At 43.5% G+C, this 24,433-nt stretch overlaps 1 protein-coding gene across 1 annotated transcript in view; it reads left to right on the top strand.

Moving 5' to 3' along the window:
* Kntc1 (kinetochore associated 1) overlaps nucleotides 1-24,433 on the top strand; it is an 80,089-nt gene that overhangs the window by 48,622 nt on the left and 7,034 nt on the right. The window contains exons 41-57 of the mRNA XM_041648540.1: nucleotides 1,943-2,071; nucleotides 4,637-4,753; nucleotides 5,938-6,047; nucleotides 8,231-8,435; nucleotides 10,758-10,847; nucleotides 12,341-12,512; nucleotides 12,596-12,654; nucleotides 12,755-12,971; nucleotides 13,485-13,558; nucleotides 13,738-13,948; nucleotides 14,064-14,173; nucleotides 17,715-17,761; nucleotides 18,868-18,946; nucleotides 20,469-20,587; nucleotides 21,325-21,460; nucleotides 21,938-22,033; nucleotides 22,555-22,611. Coding sequence (XP_041504474.1) covers nucleotides 1,943-2,071; nucleotides 4,637-4,753; nucleotides 5,938-6,047; nucleotides 8,231-8,435; nucleotides 10,758-10,847; nucleotides 12,341-12,512; nucleotides 12,596-12,654; nucleotides 12,755-12,971; nucleotides 13,485-13,558; nucleotides 13,738-13,948; nucleotides 14,064-14,173; nucleotides 17,715-17,761; nucleotides 18,868-18,946; nucleotides 20,469-20,587; nucleotides 21,325-21,460; nucleotides 21,938-22,033; nucleotides 22,555-22,611 — 2,028 coding nt within the window. The remainder of the gene's footprint in view (nucleotides 1-1,942; nucleotides 2,072-4,636; nucleotides 4,754-5,937; nucleotides 6,048-8,230; nucleotides 8,436-10,757; nucleotides 10,848-12,340; nucleotides 12,513-12,595; nucleotides 12,655-12,754; nucleotides 12,972-13,484; nucleotides 13,559-13,737; nucleotides 13,949-14,063; nucleotides 14,174-17,714; nucleotides 17,762-18,867; nucleotides 18,947-20,468; nucleotides 20,588-21,324; nucleotides 21,461-21,937; nucleotides 22,034-22,554; nucleotides 22,612-24,433) is intronic.

Here is a 24,433-nt window from a genome sequence, read left to right as displayed (position 1 = left end):
AAGGGCATTCTGAGTTCCCTCTGACCTCTCATGCACACATATGCACATGAGTGTTCACACTTCCAAATGTGCTGATGCTTTAAAAGTTCAGAAAAGTGTAATGATAATACAAGGCATTACAGCACACTCTTTATTTTGATATGTTACTTAATGGGAAGCTTTCTTTTTTCTATTATTTGTAATAGTTTTTTCCCTCATCATACATAAGGTTCTTTCGGAGGATTGTTTTGAGATAGAGTCTCTCTCCATAGCCCTGGTTATACTAGATCTTCACTTTATAGACCAGGCTGGTCTCAGACTCACAGAGCTCCACCTGCCTCTGCCTCCCAAGTGCAGATATTAAAGCTGTGCACCACCACTGCCCAGCATATAAGGCTCCTTACCCTTAAGTATCCAGTGTTTGTCTCCTTTGGAGAAAGATGTTCTCTTGTTTACTGACAGTGCAGATTTCTCCATCACTAAATTTAACAGTGGTATAAAGATTTGTGCTAATTTAATGCCCACATTCTAATTTAATTTTGTCTCTTTTGCCAATCATGTGTTTTGGTACAAGATCTAGATTAATTCATATACTTAATGAGCCTGCAGACTACCAGCTGTTAACTTTTATAAATAAAGGTTTGCTAGAACACCCATGCTGCTTTGTTATCTGAATGCTGAGGCTGATTTCCTGCCACTAGAGACGCAATGAGTTGCTACAGAGGTATGTCTGCAAGGTTGGAACATTTCCTATGTGGACATTTTTTAAAAAGGGCCGAGTCTTGGGGCTGAAGAGATTGCTCAGCAGTTTAGAGCAGAAAGGTCCAGGATATGATTCCAAGTACCTGTGTGGCAGCTCACAAGGGTCTGTAACTCCAGTTCCAGGGGATTTGATGCCCTCTTCTGGCCTCTGCAAATGCTGCACACATACCATGTACATGCACTCATGCAGACAAAATACCCATACATAAAATGATTACATATATATAGTTTTTTGGGGGGCTTGGTTTGTTTTGTTTTGTTTTTCCAAGACAGGGTTTCTCTGTGTAGCAGTTCTGGCTGTTCTGAAATTCACTTTGTGGTGGCCTCAAGGTCACTGAGATCGTTCTGCCTCCGCCTCCCAAGTGCTAGGATTAAAGGCATGCACCACCACTGTCCATCAATATAAATTTTTTTTTAAAGGCCAAGTCCTGGTGTTGCTTTTGACCCAGCCTTAATCTGGGACCCTATACTTTAAGGTGGCGTTGTAGAGCACTGCGTCTTTCTCTTTAGAGTTCTCCAGATCCTGGCATTTATTTTGTTTTGTTTTGGTTTTAGACAGAGAACATTGAGTGAGCAGAGAAAAGAGAAATAGTTGTAAGTTAGAGCGAGCCCTTAGGTAGATGAGGACGCTGGATATGGTCTCCAGTGACGTGTGAAAGGGAGGGACATTCTGTTAGGTGGTGACTGATGCGTGTAGGTGAAGCGGTACAGACTACATGGAGTAAACCTCCATGAGCTAAGATGGCTGCAGCAGCAGCATCCTATGGGACCACTGTCATACATGCAGTCTGTCAGGAACTACACGGCTTTGTTGCAAAGCTCACAGCCATATTGGTTCAGATCCAGAGGGTGAGGTAGATTTGCCAATGGGAGGGTGTGGTAGATGTGTTTTGGTTCTTCTGATTTCTTGGCTTGCTAAAATGTGGGTTCAATAACTAAGGAGGCAAAGGAGGGTTCATGGGTGATTTCAGAGACTGATGTCAGCTGGAGGGAGAAAGAAGACTTCTGTGTCCTGCAGAGCTCACTGAGATGGCTCTCCTTCTATTTCTAGTTCTGGCCAAAGGTGTCTTTAGCAACCGTCTTAGAGCTGCTTCTCTGTTACCTCCGGAAAGGCTGCTCTTTCTGGAGGGCTCAGCCCTCAGCGGGGGAGTTGAGCCGAGGGGCCTTCCTTCTGTTTACCCATGATGCTTACCTCCTACAGGTGTTTAGCTGTCGCCTGGTGGATCTGGACTTGGCCTTGGCTTACTGCACTCTCTTACCTCAAAAGGATGTGTTTGAGAACCTCTGGAAGCTCATAGATAAAGCGTGGCAGAACTACGACAAAATTCTGGTATGCCCTGAGCATGGAAGCCTGCTCCTGTTGACGCGTTGATGGTTTGGGGGACAAAGTGGAGGACTTTACTAGCAAGTCTCAGCTGTTTAGCAGAAATGGTGATCTGTCTCATGGTCTTGACCCATTTATGCTTGACTGATGACACTAGTGATAAGCGTTGCTTAAAGAGTTAACATAGCCTCCTTTCTTCCTTTTTTCTTTTTCTTTCTTTATTTTTTCTGAGATGGGGTTTCTCTGTGTAGCCCTGACTGTCCTGGAACTTGATTTGTAGACCAGGCTGGTCTGTAATTAGTGCTGGGTTTAAAGGTGTACCACCACTCCTGGCAATATCTCTTAAAAAACTAAATAATTTAATCTTAAACTAAACACAAACAACAACAGCAAAATAACTATAACTGGATGTGGTGACATTTGCCTTTAATCCCAGCACTTGAGAGGCCAGCCTTATCTACAGAACATGTTCCAGAATAGCCAAGGAAACGCAGAGAAATCCTGTCTTGAAAAACAAAATGAAATATTTAAACCTATATGTGTGGTCAAGCATGGTGATGCACACCTTTGATTCCAGTACTCTTGGATAGCAGAGGCATACAAAGCTGGAAAAAAAGGGGACTGGAGAGATGGCTGAGCAATTCAGAGTACTGGCTGCTCTTCCAATGTACATGGATACTGTTTTCCCAGCATCCTCGTGGCAGCTAGCAGCTAACAACTGCCTGTAACTTCAGTCTCAGGGAATTTAAGTGCCTTGGGCACAGATATATATATATATATATATATATATATATATATATATATATATATATATATATATATATACAGGCAAAACACTCCCATACATAAAATACGGATAAATAAGTCCATATGTGGGCTGAGAAAATGGCTGTTGGTGAAGCTTGCTGCACAAGTAGAAGGATCTGAGTTTGATCCTCAGAACACACACTAAAAGAACAAACAAGTGTGATGATGGGCACTTGTAGTTCCAGTGATGGGGCAGGGGTGGGGGCACAAGCAGACAGAACTGGGCGGGTCCTGGGCTTGCTGGCTAGCTCGCCTACTGAGCAAGTTCTAGGTGGGTGACAGAACAGTTTCAAGAAAAGTGGGTGGCTCTTGAAGAATGGTAGCCGGGGTTGTCCTCCAGCTCCACACAAACCTTTTGCAGCCGTAGAACTTCACCCTTTTCTCTGAAACCCTGAACCCCAGAGCAAGGCTTTTGTATAGGATGGGTTTAAAGGCCATATAACTCATCTTGGAGTTATTCTGATTGGTTGGTTTGTTTTTGTTTTTGTTTTTTTAGCTTTTGTTTTGTTTTGTTTTTTGGAAATTTTGTGGTTAACCCAGGTTGGCCTAAAAGTATCCTTTTATTGTGAAGGAAGAAGTAGACTAAATTTATGGTCTCATGCAAAAAGCTATGATGCTGTGTAAAAGTAATGACTGAGGGTGAGTCATGTAGCTCAGCTGGGGAGTGCTGACCTAACAAAGTGTGTGCATGCCTGTAGTCACAGCACTTGGGAAGTAAAGGTAAGAGGATCAGAAGTTCAGGGTCCTCAGACACACAGTAAATGGGAGGCTAGTTTGGGCTACCTGAGACCCTGCCTCCAACAAAAGTCTCTGTATGGGGGTGTTGCTGGAGAGAGGACTCAGCAGTTAGAGTAGTTGCTGCTTTTCAGAGGACCAAGTTCAGTTCCCAGCAGCAATGCCAGGCAGCACATGGCTGTCTTAACTCTAGCTCCAGACGATCTGCAGGCACCTGCACATCTGTGGCACACACTCACATAGACACACACGCATAGAGAAAACAGGCTGAAAAGGTGGCTCAAGGGTCAAGAGTGCATACCTCTCTTCCGGAACTCAGGAATTCGTTTCCCAGTACCCCCACATCGAGCAGCTCACAAGCCCCTGTAACTCCAGCCCAGGGGAATCTGATGCCTGTGGGATCCTTGAGCACCGGTACACAGATGCACATACATACAGAGAGACACATAATTTGAAGTAATAATAAAAATCCTTAAAATCACAATAAATCTTTTTTTTTTTTTAATTTTTTGGTTTTTTGAGACAGGGTTTCTCTGTGGCTTTGGAGCCTGTCCTGGAACTAGCTCTGTAGACCAGGCTGGTCTCGAACTCACAGAGATCCACCTGCCTCTGCCTCTGCCTCCGAGTGCTGGGATTAAAGGCGTGCGCCACCATCTCCCGGCTAATAAATCTTTTAAAAAGGAGTACTGACCATACAAACCAGTATGTAGTGGTCTACACTCTTGTCACAGAAAAGTGTATAGGGTTTAGGGAATATGGGAACTCAGGATTGAACCCAGGGTGCACACAAGCTGGGCCATGTCCTCAGCCTAAGGTTATGAGTTTTCTGTTCTTAAACAGAGTCTTATGTGTAGCTTGTCTGTCCTGACACTCTCCAGCCCAGGGTGCTCTTAACCTCTCAACAGTCCTCCCCAGTGCAGGGATTGCATAGGCGCTACTGGACCTGGCTTTGATTTCCCCCCCTCCTTTCTGAGTTTTAAATAAAATGAATTAGAACTAGTACTATTTGATCTTGTTTTAACTTTTTAGGCATTATCTTTGGTGGGCTTTCAGCTGGCAAATCTCTATAAGGATATTGAGACAGGACGTCGGTTCCGTGAAATCAGTATTGATGCTCAGTGGGGTATTCGTCTTGGTAAACTTGGTGTAAGTATTCATGGTGCTTTTATTTAAGCTGACTTGATTTTTATCTACTCTGAGATTATAAGACAAAGATCTTATTAACCGTAGCTTTGGGGTTTATAAAGAAACAGGGGTCTTTGGTGTTACTTCATTTTTGATATTTCCTTTAATAATGATAGAAAAAGCTTGATAATTTCCCCGGCTTAGCTCTCCTTTATAGATGTATGTCTGATACCGACTGACATTTATACTCTCAGACTTACCTGAAGCCTTGCATCATCATCTGTTGTTTAGTTAGTAGGTTTTTTTCCTCTGAGACAGTGTTTCTCTGTGGCTTTGGAGCCTGTCCTGGAACTAGCTCTTGTAGACCAGGCTGGCCTCGAACCCACAGAGATCCGCCTGCCTCTGCCTCCCGAGACCTGGGATTAAAGGCGAGGGCCACCACCGCCCAGGCTTAGTTACTAGATTTTTGTTGTTTTCTTTTGGAGGTAGGATTTTGCTGTGCTGCTCAAGGCTTGGACTTGGTTTAAACAGATCCTCCTGCTCTGCCTCCTGAGTAGCAGGGATTTCAAATGTATGCTGCTGCCCCTTCTTGGCTAAAAATAATATTAAGGAGTAACAGTGATACATTCTGTCACCCTAGTCCTTGGGAAGCTAAAGCAGGAGGGTGGTGAATTTGAGGCCAGCTTGGGGTATAAAATGAGACATAAAACATTTCATTTACAAATAGATCATTTATGAGGAAGGCGAACATTGCTGAAATGCTGTGTGTTTTGAAACTTGATTCCTGTACAGCAGCGGAGCCAGTTCACTAACACTAACAGCCAGGCTTCCCGGATTCCCCAGGGTTCACAGTGGTGGCTGGCTGAACAGCATGCTAAAAATCAAATTTAGGGCTAGCCAGATGGCTCAGTGGGAAAAGGTGCTTACCACCAAGCCCAAGGACCTGAGCTTTTCATCCTTAGAACCGGCATTGTAAGAGAGTTATCCTCTGACCTCCGTACACTGGCTCAGCAGGCACACACACATACACACAAACAGGCATGCATGCACACAATAAATAGGTAAATAAACTTAAAAATAAAATTTGGAGGAACTGTAGAAAATGTGTCTTTATAATAATTATAGTAAAGTAAAAAGGCGTGTTGTAATGTTGCCCTATTTCTGATACTTTTCAGTGTTTTTCATTTTGTCTTCTTTGTCTCTAGATTTCTTTTCAGTGTGCTTTCAGACAAAATTTCCTCACCAAGAAAGACCTCCTCAAAGCTCTTGTTAATAACACAGACATGGACATAAGCCTCATTCTGGAATATTGCAGGTAATATTTAAATGTTGATGCCATCTATGCTGTTGGCTTAGCCAGCTTATAGCCCTCTCTTGGTAAGAGAGTAGTCAAGGCTATATTCCTGTAGTCTGTAGACCTGTTTTCTTTTTCTGTGGTGGGCCTGAGCAGACACAAAGCCAGATTGAATTATTTGGCAAGATCTTTTTGTTTTCCTTACACCCAGATAATAATCCAAGCAAGCGTGTGATAAATATACAGAAACTCTGCTCTGAGCTGGTATTGTATCTCACACCTATATTCCTATACTCAGGCAAGAAAATCACGAGTTCAAGACTAGCCTGAGTTACATAGTGAAATCCTGAATCAAATATATAGATATAGATATAGATTTCTGGGTTTCTTCTCCCTGGCAGTCTTGACTCAGCAGGTCTGAACTGAGGAGCCCTGAAATCCTCAGTATTTAATATAGGATTCGTATGTATGACTTCTGTGATGAGAGGAGCGTGGGGATATTCTGAGTCCAGTAATGCCTTCTACCTGTGGGAACCATTGTTAAGGTCATATACAGAACATGAATACACTGGACAAAGTGAGGAGACAAAGATGGGGCGAACTATGTGAGATGGTCATGGTCGGCCAAATGATAAGTCTGTTTCTCAGATAGTGAAGGTTCTCGCTCCTCTCTCACTTGTGATAGATAAGTGGATTCTGGGGGTTTTATTGTTGGTTGGTTTGTTTGTTTGTTTGTTTGTTTTTTGATCTAGAATGTCATGTAACCCATAAAAGTTTCACATTTGCTATATAGCTGAGGTTGGTCTTGAACTCCTGATCATCTTGCCTTCATCTCCAAGTGCTAGGATCATAGATGCATATTATTATGCTAGCTTAGATCTGAGTCTCTTTGCTTTTGTTTTGGTGCTCGGGATCAAATGCATCTCCTCAAGCACATTGCCCGCACATCCCAATCCCCAATGCCTGAATTACTGATAGCAGCTGCTTAGCATATTCTTTCAACAGCCAAGCATCTAGTCGGTCCCTCCTCCCTTTGGGGACAAGAGTCGTGATCCTGGCTCTCTCTTTGGGGGCAAGAGAGAGCTGCAGTCAAGGACAAAAGCTGCCCAGAGCTCTGCATGGCGCTGACTCTTTAGTTTTAAGAACTTCAAACATTATTGGGGTGTGTCTGCCGTTCTTTACAAAATTGGATCCCAGTGGGCTCTGAGTGCTGCTTCATGTAACTGTTCCCTTTCCTGCAGTTTAAGTAGCCCTGGTAATACTAAGTTTGTTTCAGTCATTCAGCAAAGGCCTTAATCATTTGTATTGACAGTGACACTTTGCCCGAGGCAATCCTTGTGAACTAACTCAGATGACTTTTAAATTTTTTCATTTGGTTCTTGTTGTTCTGGTCCAGACTAGTTTGGAACTCCTTATGTCACTCAAACTGGCCTCCAATTTGTTATCCTACTAAGTCAGCCTCCTAAACAAAGGGATTACAGATGTGAACCACCTTAGCACCAGGCCCAGCTGGCATTTAGAATGTCAGGGGACTTAACTGTGATGGTTCTTTTTGTTTGTTTGTTTTTTCAAGACAGTATTTCTCTGTGTAGCTTTGGAGCCTGTCCTGGCTGTACTCTGTAGACCAGGCTGGGCTCGAACTCACAGAGATCCGTCTGCCTCTGCCTCCCGAGTGCTGAGGTTAAAGGTGAGTGCCACCACTGACCTGCTTGACTGTGATGGTTCTTAAAGCATTGCTTCATATCTCATTTACAATGCATGGCAAACTAAAGGATCACTGTCTCATTCTAAGGGTCTGAGGAGGTGTTTCAGTTGTTACTTTGTCTATACTGGCCAAGGTCTTTTTTTTTTAATTATGTAATTTATTTGTGTGTGTGTGTATGAAATAGGTCTAGACTAGCCAAGAACTCCCTGTGTGGCTAAGGGTAACCTTGAACTCTTGATCCTGTTAACTACAGCAGGGGCTGGCATTACCAGCTAGACTACGTGGTTTGAAAAGACAATAATTAAATCAGACATTGTGATATAGATTACCTCAAACCCCATTCTAGCCGCAGTTTCCAGGACCCCTTTAAAAAAAAAAAAGGCAGTATTTAGCTTTGATGATGCGTACTCCTTCTGACTATGAGGCTCCCTGAGTGATAGGAGCCCCTGCTTAGCATGCACACCCTGGAGATCAGCCTGTAACTGACCGCTCTTTTCAGCACCTTTCAGCTGGACTCAGATGCAGCCCTTCAGCTGTTCATTGAAACCCTGCTCCACAACACTAACAACCAGAGCCAGGGTGGTGCCAGCCCGGAGGCCACAAAGCAGCAGCATTCCAGACTCCTGGCAAAAGCCACTGAAATGATTCCCTTACTGGCAAGCACAAAGGATTTGGTGATCAGTCTTAGTGAGATCCTTTACAAGGTAGGTGAGTGAGGAAGTGGGCACCTCTGGTCGCCCACTCGCCTCATCCTTAATTAATTAATTTATTTATTTATTAATCTTTTATGCCAGGCAATGGTGGCGCATGCCTTTAATCCCAGCACTCGGGAGGCAGAGGAAGGCAGGTCTCTGAGTTCGAGGCCAGACTGGTCTACAAGAGCTAGTTCCAGGACAGGCTCCAAAGCTACAGAGAAATCCTGTCTCAACCCCCCCCCCCCCAAAAAAAAGCTATTATTAAAAAAATTGAATCTTTTATAAGGCAAATGAGTGAGGAATTAGGTACCTCTGGTCGACCATTCTCCTCATCCTTAACTAACTACATATACTATCAACTGGATATGTTAAGTCCTCAAGTTTTCATCTTTGTTTTAAGATAGGGTCCCACATAGCCCAGGCTAGACTCAATATGTAACTCAGGATGGTCTTAAATCTTGAGCCTGTTGGGTGGGGGAGCATGCCTTTAATCCCAGCATTTGGGAGGCAGAGGCAGGCGGATCTCTGTGAGTTTGAGGCTAGCCTGGTCTACAGAGTAAATTCCAGGATAGGCACCAAAGCTACACAGAGAAACCCTATCTGGGGGGGAAAAATGAAGAAAAAGAAAAAAAAACTCTTGAGCCTTCTGGTTCTATCTCAAGTGCTGGGATTATAGGTGTGTGCCACCACATTCTGCTAAATTGTCTGTCTGTCTGTCTGCCTGCCTGTCTCTGTGTGTGTGCGTACTGGTCGCCCCAGAAGACATAAGTTTACCAGGAACTGGCAACTGTAACTGGTTTAAGCTGCCTGGCATGAGTGCTGGGAAACCAGCACAAAGTGGTTTCTAACCACAGAGTGATCTCTCGAGCCTTCAGTTCTTTATGTTCACACAGCAATCTATTTGATACATGCCCGTCTGTCTTTCTTGCCTTCTTTTCTCCCCTCAAAATAAAGTAGCATTTTCCACCAGAGCTGTTTGGCTTGTTTTCCCTCAATATGTGGCTTTTGCAATGGTCTCAGGTGGTAGTTCTACACTGTCCTGGAACTTGCTGTCACCAGGGGTGACTTTGAACTCCTTCCTCTATTTCCCAATTGCTGGGATTACAGTGTATGCCACCATGCTTGGTTTCTCAGTTTTGTTTTCATCTTACATTTATTTATTTTGCATCTCTTATGGGGTATGCTCATCACAGTACGTGTGAGGTCAGAGGACAGCTTACACGGAACTGTTTCTACCATGTGGGTCCCAGGGGTTGAACTCAGATTGTCAGATTTGGCGACCCTACTCAGATTTTTTTAAATAGCAAGCATTCTTTGTCAAAGAATCATATGAGAAAGAAAGTATAGATTCCAAAGGGAAATTTTCCTGTGGGTCCTGCTCTCTGGAGTGGGGTAAATGTTAATAACTTAGTGTAGTGCCATTTCATAGTAAGTATCTGGCCCATTACCTGTCCTGTGTAGTATCCACTGCTGGAAGGGACACTGCATTTGACCAGCCTTTCGTGAATAGAAGTTTAGACCATATATTTCAGTATTATCAACAGTTACATTGAATGAATGTGTGTTTTCCTATTGTGTGTGTGTTTTAATGAAATTTTCTACCATTTGGTATTTTTAAGTTAAGAGGTCGTTTGATTGGGAGGTCGGAAGGTAGGTAACAGGAGAAATGAGGTTATCAGACTGTAAGATGAATTTCAGTCTTGTAAGTCAGCCGGAAATTATAGACTTGCTCCTAGGTATGATGAACCATCTTCCCACGTTGATAATTATGTACTTTTAGTTGGCATTTAAAAATTAGAGAATGCTCCAAAGCCACAGAGAAACCCTGTCTCGAAAAAACCAAAAAAAAAAAAAAATTAGAAAATGCTGTGTGGGCAGAAAGGAGGAGCAAAGAGAATACTTGTCTTTTTATGAGCTTGCACAGATACCACCCAGTTAACCCTTGTGTCAGGAGGGTGGTTAAGGCTGAGCCCTTCCAGGGCCTCAGACACGAAGGCCCACACTGTAGTTAGGGCATTTCCGAGGTAGCCTTCCTCCCTCATTTCTATCATATGTAGAACAAAGTTGACCATGTGTTTATCCTTTTTGTGTTTTCTCTAAAATAGCACTGCCTTGTACAGGTTGTTAAAGTGTGTTCGAGACATCTTAGCTGTGGGTGTTAGCCTAGTAAAGGTAGTTTTAGAGGTGAGAGCTGGTCTGTGAAGGGCAGCCGGGGCTTCGGTGCCTGCCGAGCTTGTGTTTGTTATTTGTACCAATGAACATTACCAAATAGAGCATGCATGAGCGTGGCAGCGTCTTCTCACATTTTGACATATTTCTGCTTTTTCGCAGCTGGACCCGTATAATTATGAAATGATTGAAGTTGTACTGAAAGTCATAGAGCAAGCCAATGAAAAGATAACCAGTGTGAACGTTAATCAGGTATAGAAGTATTTTAAACACTGAAAACTCATCTCTGTGCTTTGGTTTATTATGGTGATATTTTAGTATAATTATAATACTAAGAATATGATCTGCGTTCTTTCTGGGTTGTTCTTTGATCTCCCTTTAGATTCTGAACTTAATTTTTAATAGTTTTATATTTTAAATGTAATATATTTAATTGTTTAAGAATTTCAGCTGGGCAGTGGTGTGACACACACCTTTAATCCCAGCACTCACGAGGCAGAGGCAGGTGGATTTCTATGAGTTCAACGCCAGCCTGGTCTACAAAGTGAGTTCCAGGACAGCCAGAGTTGTTATACAGAGAAACCCTATCTTGAAAACGAAAAAGAAAAGAAAAGAAAGAAAGAAAAGATTTCATACATGAATACAGTGTATTTTGATCATATTTACCCCCGGTCCTCTACCAACTTATCCCTAAAACAACCCCTAGTTTTCTTTAATTCATTTATTATTTTTATTAATGATTTTTGCTTTTTCCATTTTTAAAAAACATTAAGTGTGTGTGTGTGTGTATACACGTGCACACATGTGCACGCAGTCATGTCTGTGTGTGACTGTGGTGTGCCAGTACCATGCACACCACATGGGAGTCAAAGGGAGTCACCACTCCCCTTTAATCTTGCATGGGTTTGGAGGATCAAACTTAGGCTGTCAGACTTGCACGGCAAGTACTGCTGAGACATCTTCCCCGCCCGTGGGTTTGTTATTTTTTGGAACAAGATCTCATATAACTCAAGCCATTTTCCTTCCTTCCTTACTTTTTCAAGAGGTTTCTCTGTGTAGCCCCAACAGTCCTGGAACTTATTGTATAGACCAGATGGCCTCAGACTCACAGAGATCCACCTGCCTCTGCCCCCAAAGTGCTGGGATTAAAGGTGTGCACCATTACCTTCCTGGCTTGCAATTTTCAAACTCATTATGTAGCCAAGTTTGAACTTGAATTTCCTGGTCTTCCATCTCTACCTCCCCAGTACTGGGATTACAGGCACTTTCTACCTGGCTGGTCACTTTCTATCTACTATATGGGTGGAAGATTTTTAGAGTTAGCTTGGGAAACATATAATAGGATCCACCTCAAAAAATAAGTTGAGTAATTAAGAATGAAAACTTTCAACTTCAATGTTTTTTGATTTCTGCCACAAATTATTTGAAGAATTTGTCCAAAACTGCCCAAGTCTTATTCTCTGAGCCAGATGGTACCCTCAGTTCCTCTGAATATGATGTCTCTAATGTTTATGTAACATGCTTCAGGAAACAACAATACAAGGAAAATTAGAAATGTACTTTGTTCTGATTGTGTGTGTGTTCAGACATATACATGTGCCACCACGTATATGTGTCAGGTCAGGTCGACAGGCATAGTGACAAGTGCCACTGAGCCTAGAAAATCCTGCGAGGACTTGGCAGTGCACATGGTGCAGATGTTACAGGACAGGGTGACCCTTACAGATCCCTTGCTCATTTTACAGGCTCTGAATCTTCTGAGACACTTGAAATCATACAAAAGAATCTCCCCCCCAGTGGACCTCGAGTACCAGTACATGCTGGAGCACGTGATAACTCTACCGCCGGCTGCCCAGGCTAGACTGCCTTTTCACCTAATATTATTTGGCACAGCACAGAACTTCTGGAAAATTCTCTGTATGTTCATTAACTACTTAGGAGTTTTACTAAATATCCAACTAATTTTTTTCTCACGTGTCATGTCCTCCTTCCCTTTCCAGCCTCAGAGCTCAGTGAAGAGTCACTTCCAACTCTGCTCTTGATTTCTAAGCTAATGAAGGTAATGGGTGGAGCCTCGGAGGACCTTGTCTCTCCCCCTGAGCTTGGCCAGGGGGCTTGCACTGCTTGCCACCTCACCGTTACTCTCCTCTCTCCTGAAGTTCTCCCTAGATACTCTCTACATGTCTACCGCCAAACATGTTTTTGAAAAGAATCTGAAACCAAAGCTCCTGAAGTTGGCACAAGCCAAATCATCAGCCCTGATGAACAAAGAAGTGGACAGGCTTACGCAGACCATCGAGTCGTACCTCCTGTCCATAGTCAACCCGGAGTGGGCCGTTGCCATCGCCATCAGTCTCACCCAGGAAGTCCCAGAAGGTGCAAAAGACCCGCTTGTAGGCCTTGTGGTGTTCCCTGATAGCCTGGGTTTCTGGTTTGTCCTTTCTTGCAGTGCCGGGGATCTATCTGTCCAGGGTTTTGTACGTGCGAGGCAAGTGTTCTGCCTGTCATTGTTCTCATTTACCAGTCTTCATCCAGCTAGGAACTGACAGGAAGGTCCTGTTCTTCGCCAGTGTTTGAAGAGTTTGTCAGGAGATGCCCAAACCTTTTCCTATGAAAAACAACATCTCTCGGGCCCATTTCTAGCTTCTTTGAAAAGCTTTGAAAAGGCAGTGTGGGTGGTTTTATATAGAAAACTCAGTAAGGAACTGGGAATGGACTGGAGCTGAGGAAGGATCTGTAGCTTTTGATTTTCTCTTTTGTATCCTGCAGTTCCGTTTCCCTCTTCTGTTTTTATTGGGTGTTCACTTATAATTTTAAAGTTTTTGCTGCTTTGGTCACATGTGTTGTCTTTGAGGATTTAGATTTGCTCACAAACCTTTGTCGTTCCAGGCCCCTTCAAGATGACTAGTTTGAAATTCTGTCTGTATTTGGCTGAAAGATGGCTACAAAACATCCCATCTCAGGTGAGTCTGAACCATGGTTGCTTAGCAACTGTCTTATCCCCACCCCTTACCCCAATACCTAGAGAGGAGAAGAGAGCCTACAGTTGCCAATGATGGATGCATGAGGGTGCAGCTGGAGCAGGGAGGGCCCGCGGTCACTAAAGACGGAGTGTCACCTCTCCCTTTGGAACTTTTTAAAGGATGAGACATGTGAGAAGGCCCAAGCCTTTCAGAAGAAGCTTTATCTCCAGTTCCGGCGCTCGGGAACTGAAGCCGTGCTAATAGCCCACAAGTTGAATGTTCCAGAATATCTGAGGGTGGTAGGAAAGCCAGCACACCTCATCGTGAGCCTCTATGAACATCCCAGCATCAGTGAAAGACTTCGCACTTCATCTGGCAAAGATTATCCTGGTGGGACAAAGCTTCATTCTTTTGTTCCAGGAAAGAGCTGCTGTTCTGATTCCCAGTTGTTGCATGCAAAAGCCTGAGTTTTCACTTTTGTACTTTTTTATCTTGATGATCTTAGATATTCATGCAGCAGCTAAAGAAATAGCCGAAGTCAATGAAATTAATTTGGAGAAAATTTGGTACATGTTGTTGGAGAAATGGTTGTGTCCCTCAACAATGCCTGGAGAGGTGAGTGCCTGCTCACAGCTCAAGTATGTGGTTCCGCAGGAGCTGAGTTTGTTTTCACAGGATAAGGCCTCCAGAGAGGACACAGACTGACTGACCCTCTCCCTCCCTTCAAGACACTCACTTTACACCTCAGGCTGGCCTAGCAGCATTGTTATTCTAACACCTCAGCTCCTAAGTGCTGAGATTATAGGCCTGCACCCCCACACCTTACTCTGACTCCTCAAAGGTCAGCACTGGGTCAGTTTGTTTTCCTTTCCCTACTCTGTAGCTATGCTCACAACTTCACACATATTCTTAGATGGAAAAGGACGCCTGTTTTTTGTATTGGATTCATGTGATTTTTATTTTTGGAATAATTTAAAATGCAACAGGAAAGTTTAAGAACAGTGCAGAAATATTCCTGTATATATACTGTTTACTCAGATTCATTGGTTTAACATCTCTCTGTATTTACTTCATCCTCTGCTTCTCTCTCTTGTAGCCCTTTTGTACCCATTTCCCTCCATTGGAGAGTATATTATATGCCATGTCCCTTCGCCCCTTAGTATTTAGTGCATATTCCCTAAGAGTAAGAATTTACATAACTACTGTAGCTTTAATTTAAAAAAAATAAAACAAAACAGAAAAGTCACAGCACTTGGGAGGAGAAGGTGAAAAGATCATTGCAGCTGTAAGGCCAGCCCTGTCTGCACAGCAAAGTTAGTCTAACCAGGGCTACCTACTAAAGAGCCTGTTTCAAAAGTAAAAATTAGAGGATTAAATATTGAAATAATGCTCAAGTTTACTCTCTATCTTACAGTTTAATCAGTAATGTTCAAGATCTAGTTCTCCGCTGTGTTCAAAATCCAGAGTCTGCACTGATCCCCTCTGTTGTTAGTCTAAAACTTTCCCACAACTCCCTGGTCTCTTATGGCATTGACAAGTTTTGTTTGGTTGTTTGGATTTTTTTCTTTTCTTTCTTTCTTTCTTTTCCTTTTTTTTTATTTCTTCTTTCTTTCTTTGGTTTTTGGTTTGGTTTTGTCTTTCGAGACAGGGTTTCTCAGTCAGTACCTATGGAATCTGTCCTGGAACTCACTCTGTAGACCAGGCTGGCCTCAAACTCACAGAAATCTGCCTGTCTCTGCCTCCCAAGTGATTTTGTTTGTTTTTATAATATTTCTATTGTATGTATTGATGTGAGGTGAGGGGCACATGTGCAGTGTTCACAGAGGTCAGAGGACAACCTGTGTGAGTCAGCTCACTCTTACCGAGAGTAGAACAAGACTCAGCTCATGACACTTGGTGGCAGCCCCCTTTCCCTGCTGGCCCGTTTGCCATCTGACACTGGCAGTGTGGAAGGGTGCTGGCTGGTTCTTTTAAACTGCCCTTCCATTTTGGTTTACCTAATATTTTCCTAAGATAGAATTCAAATTTTAGGTAGGTGTGGTGGTGCATGCCATTAACCTCAACACTCAGGAGGCAGCAGCAGGGTCAGGCTGAGTTGGAGCCTCACATGCTCTGCATAGCAAGTTCTAAGCCAGCCAGCGCTGCGTAGCAAGACCTTGCCTCAGAATAAGTAATCATCAAACTCAAATTCTTTGTTTAAGTATCATGCTGCATAAATGATGTTGATATATGATATTTGGAAGAACATATCTGTTTGGTCCTTATAGGTAGTATTAATTTACTTGTGTGTGTATTATTTATACGTACATGTGCTATAGCACACGCATGGAGGTCAGGCCAACTTTGTGGAGTCAGTTCTGTCCTCTCTTTACAGGTTATATTAATTTAGATGCACATCTCGGCTAAGTTGTCTCTTTCTCTAATACATCCTGTTCTTCCCTTTGGAGCTATTAGGGGAAATATTTTGAGATAGTACAGCATAATAAAATTATCTACAAAAAAAATTCTCCCCCTACCTCATCTCCCCACCCCCACATGTTAGCTTTGCCACTGTTGATGAGTTTTGACATGTTTCGCTGTGGTGGTCCATTAACAGTCTGAAGTACGCGGGCTAATGCTGGAGTTTCTCAGTGCTCTAATGTAGGCTGTGAGCTTTAGTCACGCTGAATAGATGATAAGTTCTTTACAGCAGGAGTGGCACATGGTTTTTGGTTTGGTTTTTTTTTTTTTAGAAATAGTATAATTGGCTCTAACATTAGTGGAAGGGTTTAACAACCTCAATCCAGCTTTTTCAGTAGTTTCTCTGGGTTTTCAGGGAGAACTTAATAAGTTGATTCTGTGATTCCTGTGCTTATGTAGGAAGATAGTATTCTTGAAATGTATTTGTAAAAAAAGTGGTATAACTAATACAAAATTAAGTATTATATTTAGTGGGTTTGTTTCAGTAGGGGTGCTAATCTGTTGCCCAAACTAGTTTCAACTCCCAGCCAAAAGCAGTTCTGCTGCAGCCTCCCAAATGGCTGTGACTAACTGTAGCTGGGCAGCTTCTATTTTTTGTTTGGTTGTTTGGTTGGTTGGTTTTTTGAGTCCTGTTAAATAAATGTTAATCTGGCAAATGACTCATTTAAATTCTGTGGAGTAGCTCAGTGATAGAGCCCTAGCTCTCTTGCTTGACTGAGGCCCTGGGCACTGGGAAACTGAGCATGGGAGGAGCCAGCCTAGGCTACACAGTGAGACTCTGTTTCAAAAACAAAACAAACAAATTATACAAATCTCATGACACTTTTTTATTTGTTTTATAGGCTATCGGGCCTGAAACTTGAACTTGCTATATAGACCAGAGTCTTTCCTTGATCTCAGAGATTCACCTGCCTGTGTTCCTCAGTGTTAGGATTAAGGGCATACTTTACTATGCCTGGCTTTGTTCCTTTTAAAATTTATCCAACAAATGCCACCTCCACTAGGACCCAAATGTTTGTTAACCTAAGGCCATGTGTGTGCTTGGAATTGGACTTAGACCTTAAAAGTACTCAGAATATGCCAGGCGTTGGTGGCATATGCCTTTAATCCCAGCACTTGGGAGGCAGAGGCAGATGGATCTATGTGAGTTTGAGGCCAGCCTGGTCTACAGAGCTAGTTCCAGGACAGGCTCCAAAGCTACAGAGAAACCCTGTCTCTGAAAACAAAACAAACAAACAAACAAAAGCAGAAGTATTCAGAATATATTTATTATGTGAATAAATGAGCATGGAGCCTTCATTTAAGCAAAAGTCATTAACCAATTAATCATAGTTATTTCCTCCACATAAATTTAGTTTTGTTTTTGCTTGTAAATCATTTTATTATTTTATGTGTATGAATGTTTTGCTTGTATGCATGTCCATGTACCACATGCATGCCCGATGCCTGCTAAAGTCAGAGGAGGGTGGCAGGTCCCTTGGAACTGGAGTTACAGACAGTTGTGAGCTACCCACCATGCTGGGAATCAAACCTGGGCCCTCTGCAAGAGCAACAAGTGTGCTCTTAACTCTCTATTCCTATAAACATAGTTTTGTAATTTGTGGGATTCTGATAGCTATATTGTGCTAAGATGAAGTTTGTGTATCCATAACCTGCAGCCTTTAACTTTAACTTCTATTCTTCTCTGTTTTCAAAGAAAGCATCAGAGTTCTTTGGCCTGGAAGAGGATGAAGCGCTGCACAGGTATGCTTTCCTTCCAATGTGACCTACTCCTTGACACCCAGTAGGGGTCTTATTAGAAAAAGAGATTTACAAGTTAGATTTGGAAAGACTTCTTTGTGTAACTTGTGTCGGAGTCTCAGAGAAGAATCATTCATTGCTATGACAAAGTCTCCACAGGCTGGGGAGGGAGTCAATAGCCAAGACTGAGGTTTTGAACCCTCTGTGAATGTTCAACGACTTTCGCAGAGATTATTCCAAGCATAGAAAAACTCTACACCGCCCGGCTACTTTGCTTAGTCTTTTAAGGATAGGTGTACCTTTGTCCAACTCAGATGCAGCCTCTGGCCTGTCTAATGAAGCAATTATGTGGAAAGCCCTAGTAGCAAGTCTAACAGTTCTAGAAGGAATCTCTAGAGCTCACCTGTGAGACCAGAGCTTCCGTCTTTTCCCCCTGAGAGCTCGCTCTCCTCCAGCCTGTCTACTCCCTCTGGACCTTCCTAGGAGTGGCCTGCCAGTCCTGTACTAGAGTTCTTGTATCACTTACAAGGACCTCCTGTGTACTAGAGAAGCAATTTCCTGTGTGTGACACTCCCTGGGCCACAATCTGTAGTTCGTGTCAGTTTGATCAATAACACTGGAAGGCTGACTGGCTATGTTAAAGAGAACTCATCGGAGTTCTTTCAAGCCAGCGTTTGTTCCCTACATTATCCTTGCAGCTGTGAAGGCTATCAAGAAAAAGCCAAACATCCGTACTGGGGACATGACTCATTGATTAAGAGCACTGCTTGCTCTCCTAGTGGACCTGAGTTTCTTCCCAGCACCAACATGACAGCTCACAACTGTCTGTAACTCCAATGCCAGGGGATCTGATGCCCTCTTCCGGCCTCTGCAGGCACCAGGCACACACACATGGTGCACAGACACACATGCAGGGAAAGCAGTCACACACACAAAATAAACAACAATTTAAAATAAAAAAGTTGAAGCACCTTTGGAAGTAAACAAAACTGGCGTTGGCCCGTGTCCTGTCTGGTGTCTGGGATGTTGCCATTTACTGTGCAGAAGCGCAGCTCTGTTGTGTTGGCAGTCTACCTCGAAGTTTATAAATGTCTTTCTTTTTTCCCCAGAGTCGTCTATCTCCTGCAGTCTCGTCCGATTGATTATAGTTCAAGAATGCTCTTTGTATTTGCCACCTCAGCTACAAGTGTAAGCTCTAGAAACTTAATCAGAACACGTGCACATCTTAGCTTGGCATTTTCTCCCTGTGTGTTTTTTCACACTCAGTTTCATAAACACAATCCAGATAGGGCTCCCTACATACTTATCAGGCTGTGTCATTTGATGAGCAGGGATCAGTGCACACATCACACTCCACTTGGTGCCATGGGTGCAGTGTCTGCTCTGCGGGCCATGATGCACCTGTTGGTAGCTCTCACGGTGCACTTTTTTCTGTTGTTCACGGTTATTAACTCCCTGATCAGTCAGCATTCCTGCTTCCAGGGGACTGTACAAACTTGTCTCCATGCACCGTATGACCTGCTCGGACTCTGGTCACCCACTAGCCTCTCCCTGTGCTAAACTTCAGTATCCGTGAAGGGGACACAGTCTCCTTAGTGCTGAAATAGCAAGTATGGGCTCCTCTTGCGAGGCAGCTAGAGCAGAGAGAGGAGGGGTGAGGAACCACGGGGCACGTGGTTCTCAGATAGACAGGAGGAAAATCTGAGGTGCTGGATGTCGGCTCATGGCAGTTTTTGCAAGAGAGTCTGTCCTTTGGCCATTCTTTAAGTGCAGCTGGTGTCCATTAACCAGTTAGCTGAGGTTCCGCAGGGAGCTGCTTTCCTCCTGACGCGCTGTCTGTAGGTGAACTGTCCGCTTTGCCAAGAATACTACTAATGGATGCATCATCGTTAAATATGTTAACGTGTATTCAGAGGGGAGTTCGTCGACGTGATACATATAAGAGCTGAGGAATTAAGAAAATTGTTATTGCTTCATCAAGGGCTGGGTGGTGGTGGTACACACCTTTAATCTCAACACTCAGGAGGCAGGGGCAGATCTCAGAGTTGGAGGTCAGCCTGGCCTGCAGAGCTAGTTCCAGGACAGCTATGATTACACAGAGAAGTCCTGTTTCTTAATACAAAAACAAACGAACAAACAAAACAACAGAAAATCATTTCAAAGAAAGTCCTCTTTGGCTTCCAGTGCTGGCAGTGGCTCTAAGCAGCTAGGGGTCACTGCCTTGATCTGCCTGCAGAAGTAGCCACTATTTCATTAGTACCAGCAGTACAAATAGCAACAATTTGTAAAAGGCAAAGAACAAAGAGCCCTCTTCATATTTTGGACCTTTGCCTCCTGGAAGAGTCTCGGGAGTTCTCTCCAGGGGTCATGTTGAACTACTCTATTCTCTGCACTACTTAAGAGCAGAGATAATTGAGTTCAAGAAAAGTGGAAAACTATGCCGGGCGGTGGTGGCGCACGCCTTTAATCCCAGCACTTGGGAGGCAGAGGCAGGCGGATCTCTGTGAGTTCGATGTCAGCCTGATCTACAATAGCTAGTTCCAGGACAGGCTCCAAAGCTACAGAGAAACCCTGTCTCGAAAAACCAAAAAGAAAGGAAAAGTGGAAAACTAACCAAGGGAAGGGATGTTTTCATTACCTAAGTTGAAGTCTTTTGCCTGACCTTGGCTGCAGATTACAGCTCAACTCCCCAAACCTCTTGGTTTTACAGACACTGGGCATGCGCCAGTTAACCTTTGCCCACAAGACACGAGCTCTTCAGTGTCTCCTCTATTTGGCTGACAAGGAAATGATAGAATCTCTCTTCAAAAAGCCCATTGAAGAAATGAAGTAAGTAGAACTAATTTATTGTAATAGAAAGAAGCAGCCAGGTTGTGGTGCACACCTTTAATCCCAGTGCTAGGAAACAGAGATGGGTGGATCTTTGTGAGTTCAAGGCCAGCTGGGTTTACAGAGCAAGATCCAGGACAGCCAGGACTCTAATATAGAGAAATTTTGTCTTGGAAAACAAAAGAAAGGAAAGAAGAAAGAAACAAACAAACAGATTTTATTTTTTCTATTTATATCTGACCGATAGCTTCTGAGCCTTGATTGAAGGAATGGCTGCTTCCTAGTTGGTCTATAAATGCAATCCCATAGCCGGGTGATGGTGGCGCACACCTTTAATCCAGCACTCGCGAGGCAGAAGCAGGCGGATCTTTGTGAGTTCGAGACCAGCCTGGTCTACAGAGCTAGTTCCAGGACAGGCTCCAGAGCCACAGAGAAACCCTGTCTGGAAAAAACCAAAATGAATAAATAAATAAATAAATAAATAAATGCAATCCCATTACCTTGATTCCTGATATTTTGGCAAAGGGGAAACAGGCTTATGAGAACTTCTTGTCTTCATCGTTTCTCCAGAGACTGGATGTTCTCTTGTTCAAATGATTTCTATCTATACTTTACCCTGTGAAGGTATCTGGAAGCCTAAATGAACAAGATTACCTCCTGTGGCCCTGTGGTAGCTTTGGTTTTAGATATAAATGTGAACCATAAGAATGATACTTAGAAACACCTCTGTTTTCTAGATCCTATCTGAAATGTATAGCTTTCCTGGCATCATTTGAGACGTTGAATATTCCCATCACATATGAACTATTTTGCAACAGTCCCAAAGAAGGAATGATTAAGGGCTTGTGGAAGAACCACTGCCATGAACCTATGGTACGTAGAGTCACCACGCATGGCCAGGCATGGCACTCCTTTCCTTAACTATGCAGTGCGAGTTGCTCAGTCACCTACCTTTGCCCCCAGAGGTCTAATGCCCTAGACCTTGCCTGCATTTGCAGCCTGCAGTTTGGAACGATAAGGCAATTTGGAAGGCCCTTTCCAACCTTAGAGTACACGGGCTAGTTACCCTGTAAGAGAGAGCACTTGTACTTCCTTCCAAGGTCCGCCCTGTAGGAGGGCTGCCATTCTTTCCCGCCAAATCGCCTTACTGTTGCAGCTGGAACTGGGACAGGAATGAGGCCAGCTGTTCTTGGTTAGAAGCAGGAAAGGGAAGGAAATGGACTCCCTCACTGAGATTAGGCATTAGACATTTGTGGGGTATGCCCATGTGTTTCATAAAGGTACTCTTCCATTACCGGTATCTTAAAGCAGTGTAATTTTGTTGTTTTCTTGTGGTGTTTTGGCTTTTAGGCAGTACGATTGGTAGCAGAGCTTTGTTTAGAATACAAAATCTATGACCTACAACTTTGGAATGGACTCTTGCAGAAGCTTCTTGGCTTCAACATGGTAAGTAAGACTCGGGGCTTCCTGAAGCACAGCATCCCCCACACGTATTGAATCAGCACCGGGTATTGATGTATGCTGCAAGCCTTTGCTCTTGAGCCTGCCAGACTCAAGGACTGGTAGAGAAAGTTAAGCTCAAAATGGCCTTGGGGTGTTGAGAATGCTTCTAGGGACTGCTTCACAAGCAGTGCGAAAGCGTGGGCTCCATAGCAGTGTTGTAAGAAACCCAGCGCTCAGGCAGGAAGGCATGGGAGTCAGAGGTGTGGGGCCATGGTTTGAGCCATTCTGTGCTACATGAGACCCTGTCTCAGAAAGAAAAGGGGGGAAATGTGCATAGTTGCCAGATGTGCTGGTACACTGCAGTCCCAGCACTGTTGTGGTTGCCCAGGAATTGAAGGCTAGCCTGGGCTGTAGAGTGAAGCCCTATCTCAATTTTTTTTTAAATGTCTAATATTTTGTGTTGAGGTGTTGAAATTTAGCATTTTGGTAATCTTAAAATTCTTAAATTTTCTTCTCTTTTACAGATTCCTTACCTGAGAAAAGTTTTATCCTCCATTTCTAGTGTCCATTCATTATGGCAGGTGTGTGTTTTTCCTTTGAGGGACATTTCACTGAGTTTAATCTCTGTGCTCCGTAGTTTCTGGGCACCTTGTGCTGAACCGTCAGCTTCGTAGTAAAGAACAGAGCAGATAAACCTAGGATGGCGTCCCAGCATCCTCCGCTGCCATCTCACCTTCTGAGTCCCAGGCTTCGTGAGCCATTTGGTTCTGCTCCAGCCTTTGTCATAGAGCTGTTATTTTATATCCACTGGACCACCCTCTCAGAGACCTGGGATCACAGAGTGTTTATCTATCTCAGTCCACACTGGAACACTCTCTCAGAGACCTGGGATCACAGAGTGTTTATCTATCTCAGTCCACACTGCACCCTCGCAGAGACCTAAACATCTTTAAAGTTGAGGCTTCATCCATTCTTTTTCAATCTCAATGTACAGAAGTAGATCATTTAGGGGCTGGAGAGTTGTCTCGGTGGTGAAGAGCACTGACTGCTCTTCTAGATAGAGGACCCAGGTTCAGCTCCCAGAACCCACCTGGCAGCTCACAACTGTCTATAATTCTAAGATCTGAAACCCTCACACAGACTTACATGCAGGCAAAATACCAATGCACGTAAAATAAAAATAAATTAAGAATAAAAAAAGATCATTTAGGGGCTGGAGAGACGGCTCAGTGGTATAGGCACTGGCCATCAAGCCCCACGGCTTGAGTTCAAATCCTGGGTCCCACATGGTGGAATGAGAGAAACAACGCCCACAGTTGTCCTCGGCCTGCTGCATCACTTGCTCACAATAAGTAACATTTTTTAAAGGTTTTAAAAATGAGGTAATTTATTCTTAGTTTATTAGAATTGTGAAAATATACGAAGTAAACATTAAAATTCTCTTTGCCAGGTGTAGTGATGCACGCCTTTAATCCCAGCACTCAGGAGGCAGAGACAAGCAGATCTCTGTGAGTTCAGGCCAGCCTAGTCTACAAAGCGAGTTCCAGGATGGCCAAGGCTCCACAGACAAGCCCTTTCTCAAAAACAATAATATTTCCCTTTACTAATCCTTTTAGAGGTACTTTCCTGTTACACAAATATACTGGTGGCCAGGCAGTGGTGGCGCACGCCTTTAATCCCAGCACTCAGAAGGCAGAGCCAGGCCAGCCTGGTCTCCAAGAGCTAGTTCCAGGACAGACACTAAAAGCTACAGAGAAACCCTGTCTCGAAAAACCAAAAATAAACAAATATACTGGTATGTGTGCACACACACAAATGCAGTCATGTTTTAAAGTGCTATTTTTCTTTAATTACGTCTGTGTGCACATGAGCGAAGGGCTTGAGGAGGTCAGAGAAGGGGGTTGGATCCCCTGGAGCTGGAGTAAAGGCAGCTGTGAGCCACCTGACATAACTGCTGGAAAATGGACTTGTGTCCTCTGCGTGAGCAGCTGCGACTCTGAGCCCTTAAGGTGCTGTTTCCATGTCACAGGAGGATCGGGAGATGTTCAGTCTCACGATCGTAGATAGAGCTATCTTTGTTTATGAAGGGAGAATCCCCTTTTTCAAAAGAGTGTCATTTGGTGGCTGACCACCACTATGAGCTAATATTAAAATGTTTGCCTCACTTCAAAAAGAAACCTCAGAGCTGGGACTGTTGCTCAGGGAAGCATGCATGAGGCCCTAGATTCAGTCCCTAGTTACTACCCAAAAAAAGAAAAAGAAAAAAGAGCCCCATATCCGATAGCCATCCTTCCCTTCTTCCAACCCCTCGGGACTCCTAGTCTTTGTATGGATTTATTTGTTTTAGACATTTCACATCAATATGTGACCTTCCATGTCTGACTTCTCTCCTATAGCTAAACA

This window comes from Microtus oregoni, unplaced genomic scaffold, assembly GCF_018167655.1.
Source record: "Microtus oregoni isolate MIOR12 unplaced genomic scaffold, Mior012 000003F_ref0000135, whole genome shotgun sequence".
In the NCBI taxonomy this organism is placed as follows: Eukaryota; Metazoa; Chordata; class Mammalia; order Rodentia; family Cricetidae; genus Microtus; species Microtus oregoni.
Note: the sequence above shows the minus strand (reverse complement) of the source record. Positions and strands in the feature narration are given on the sequence as shown.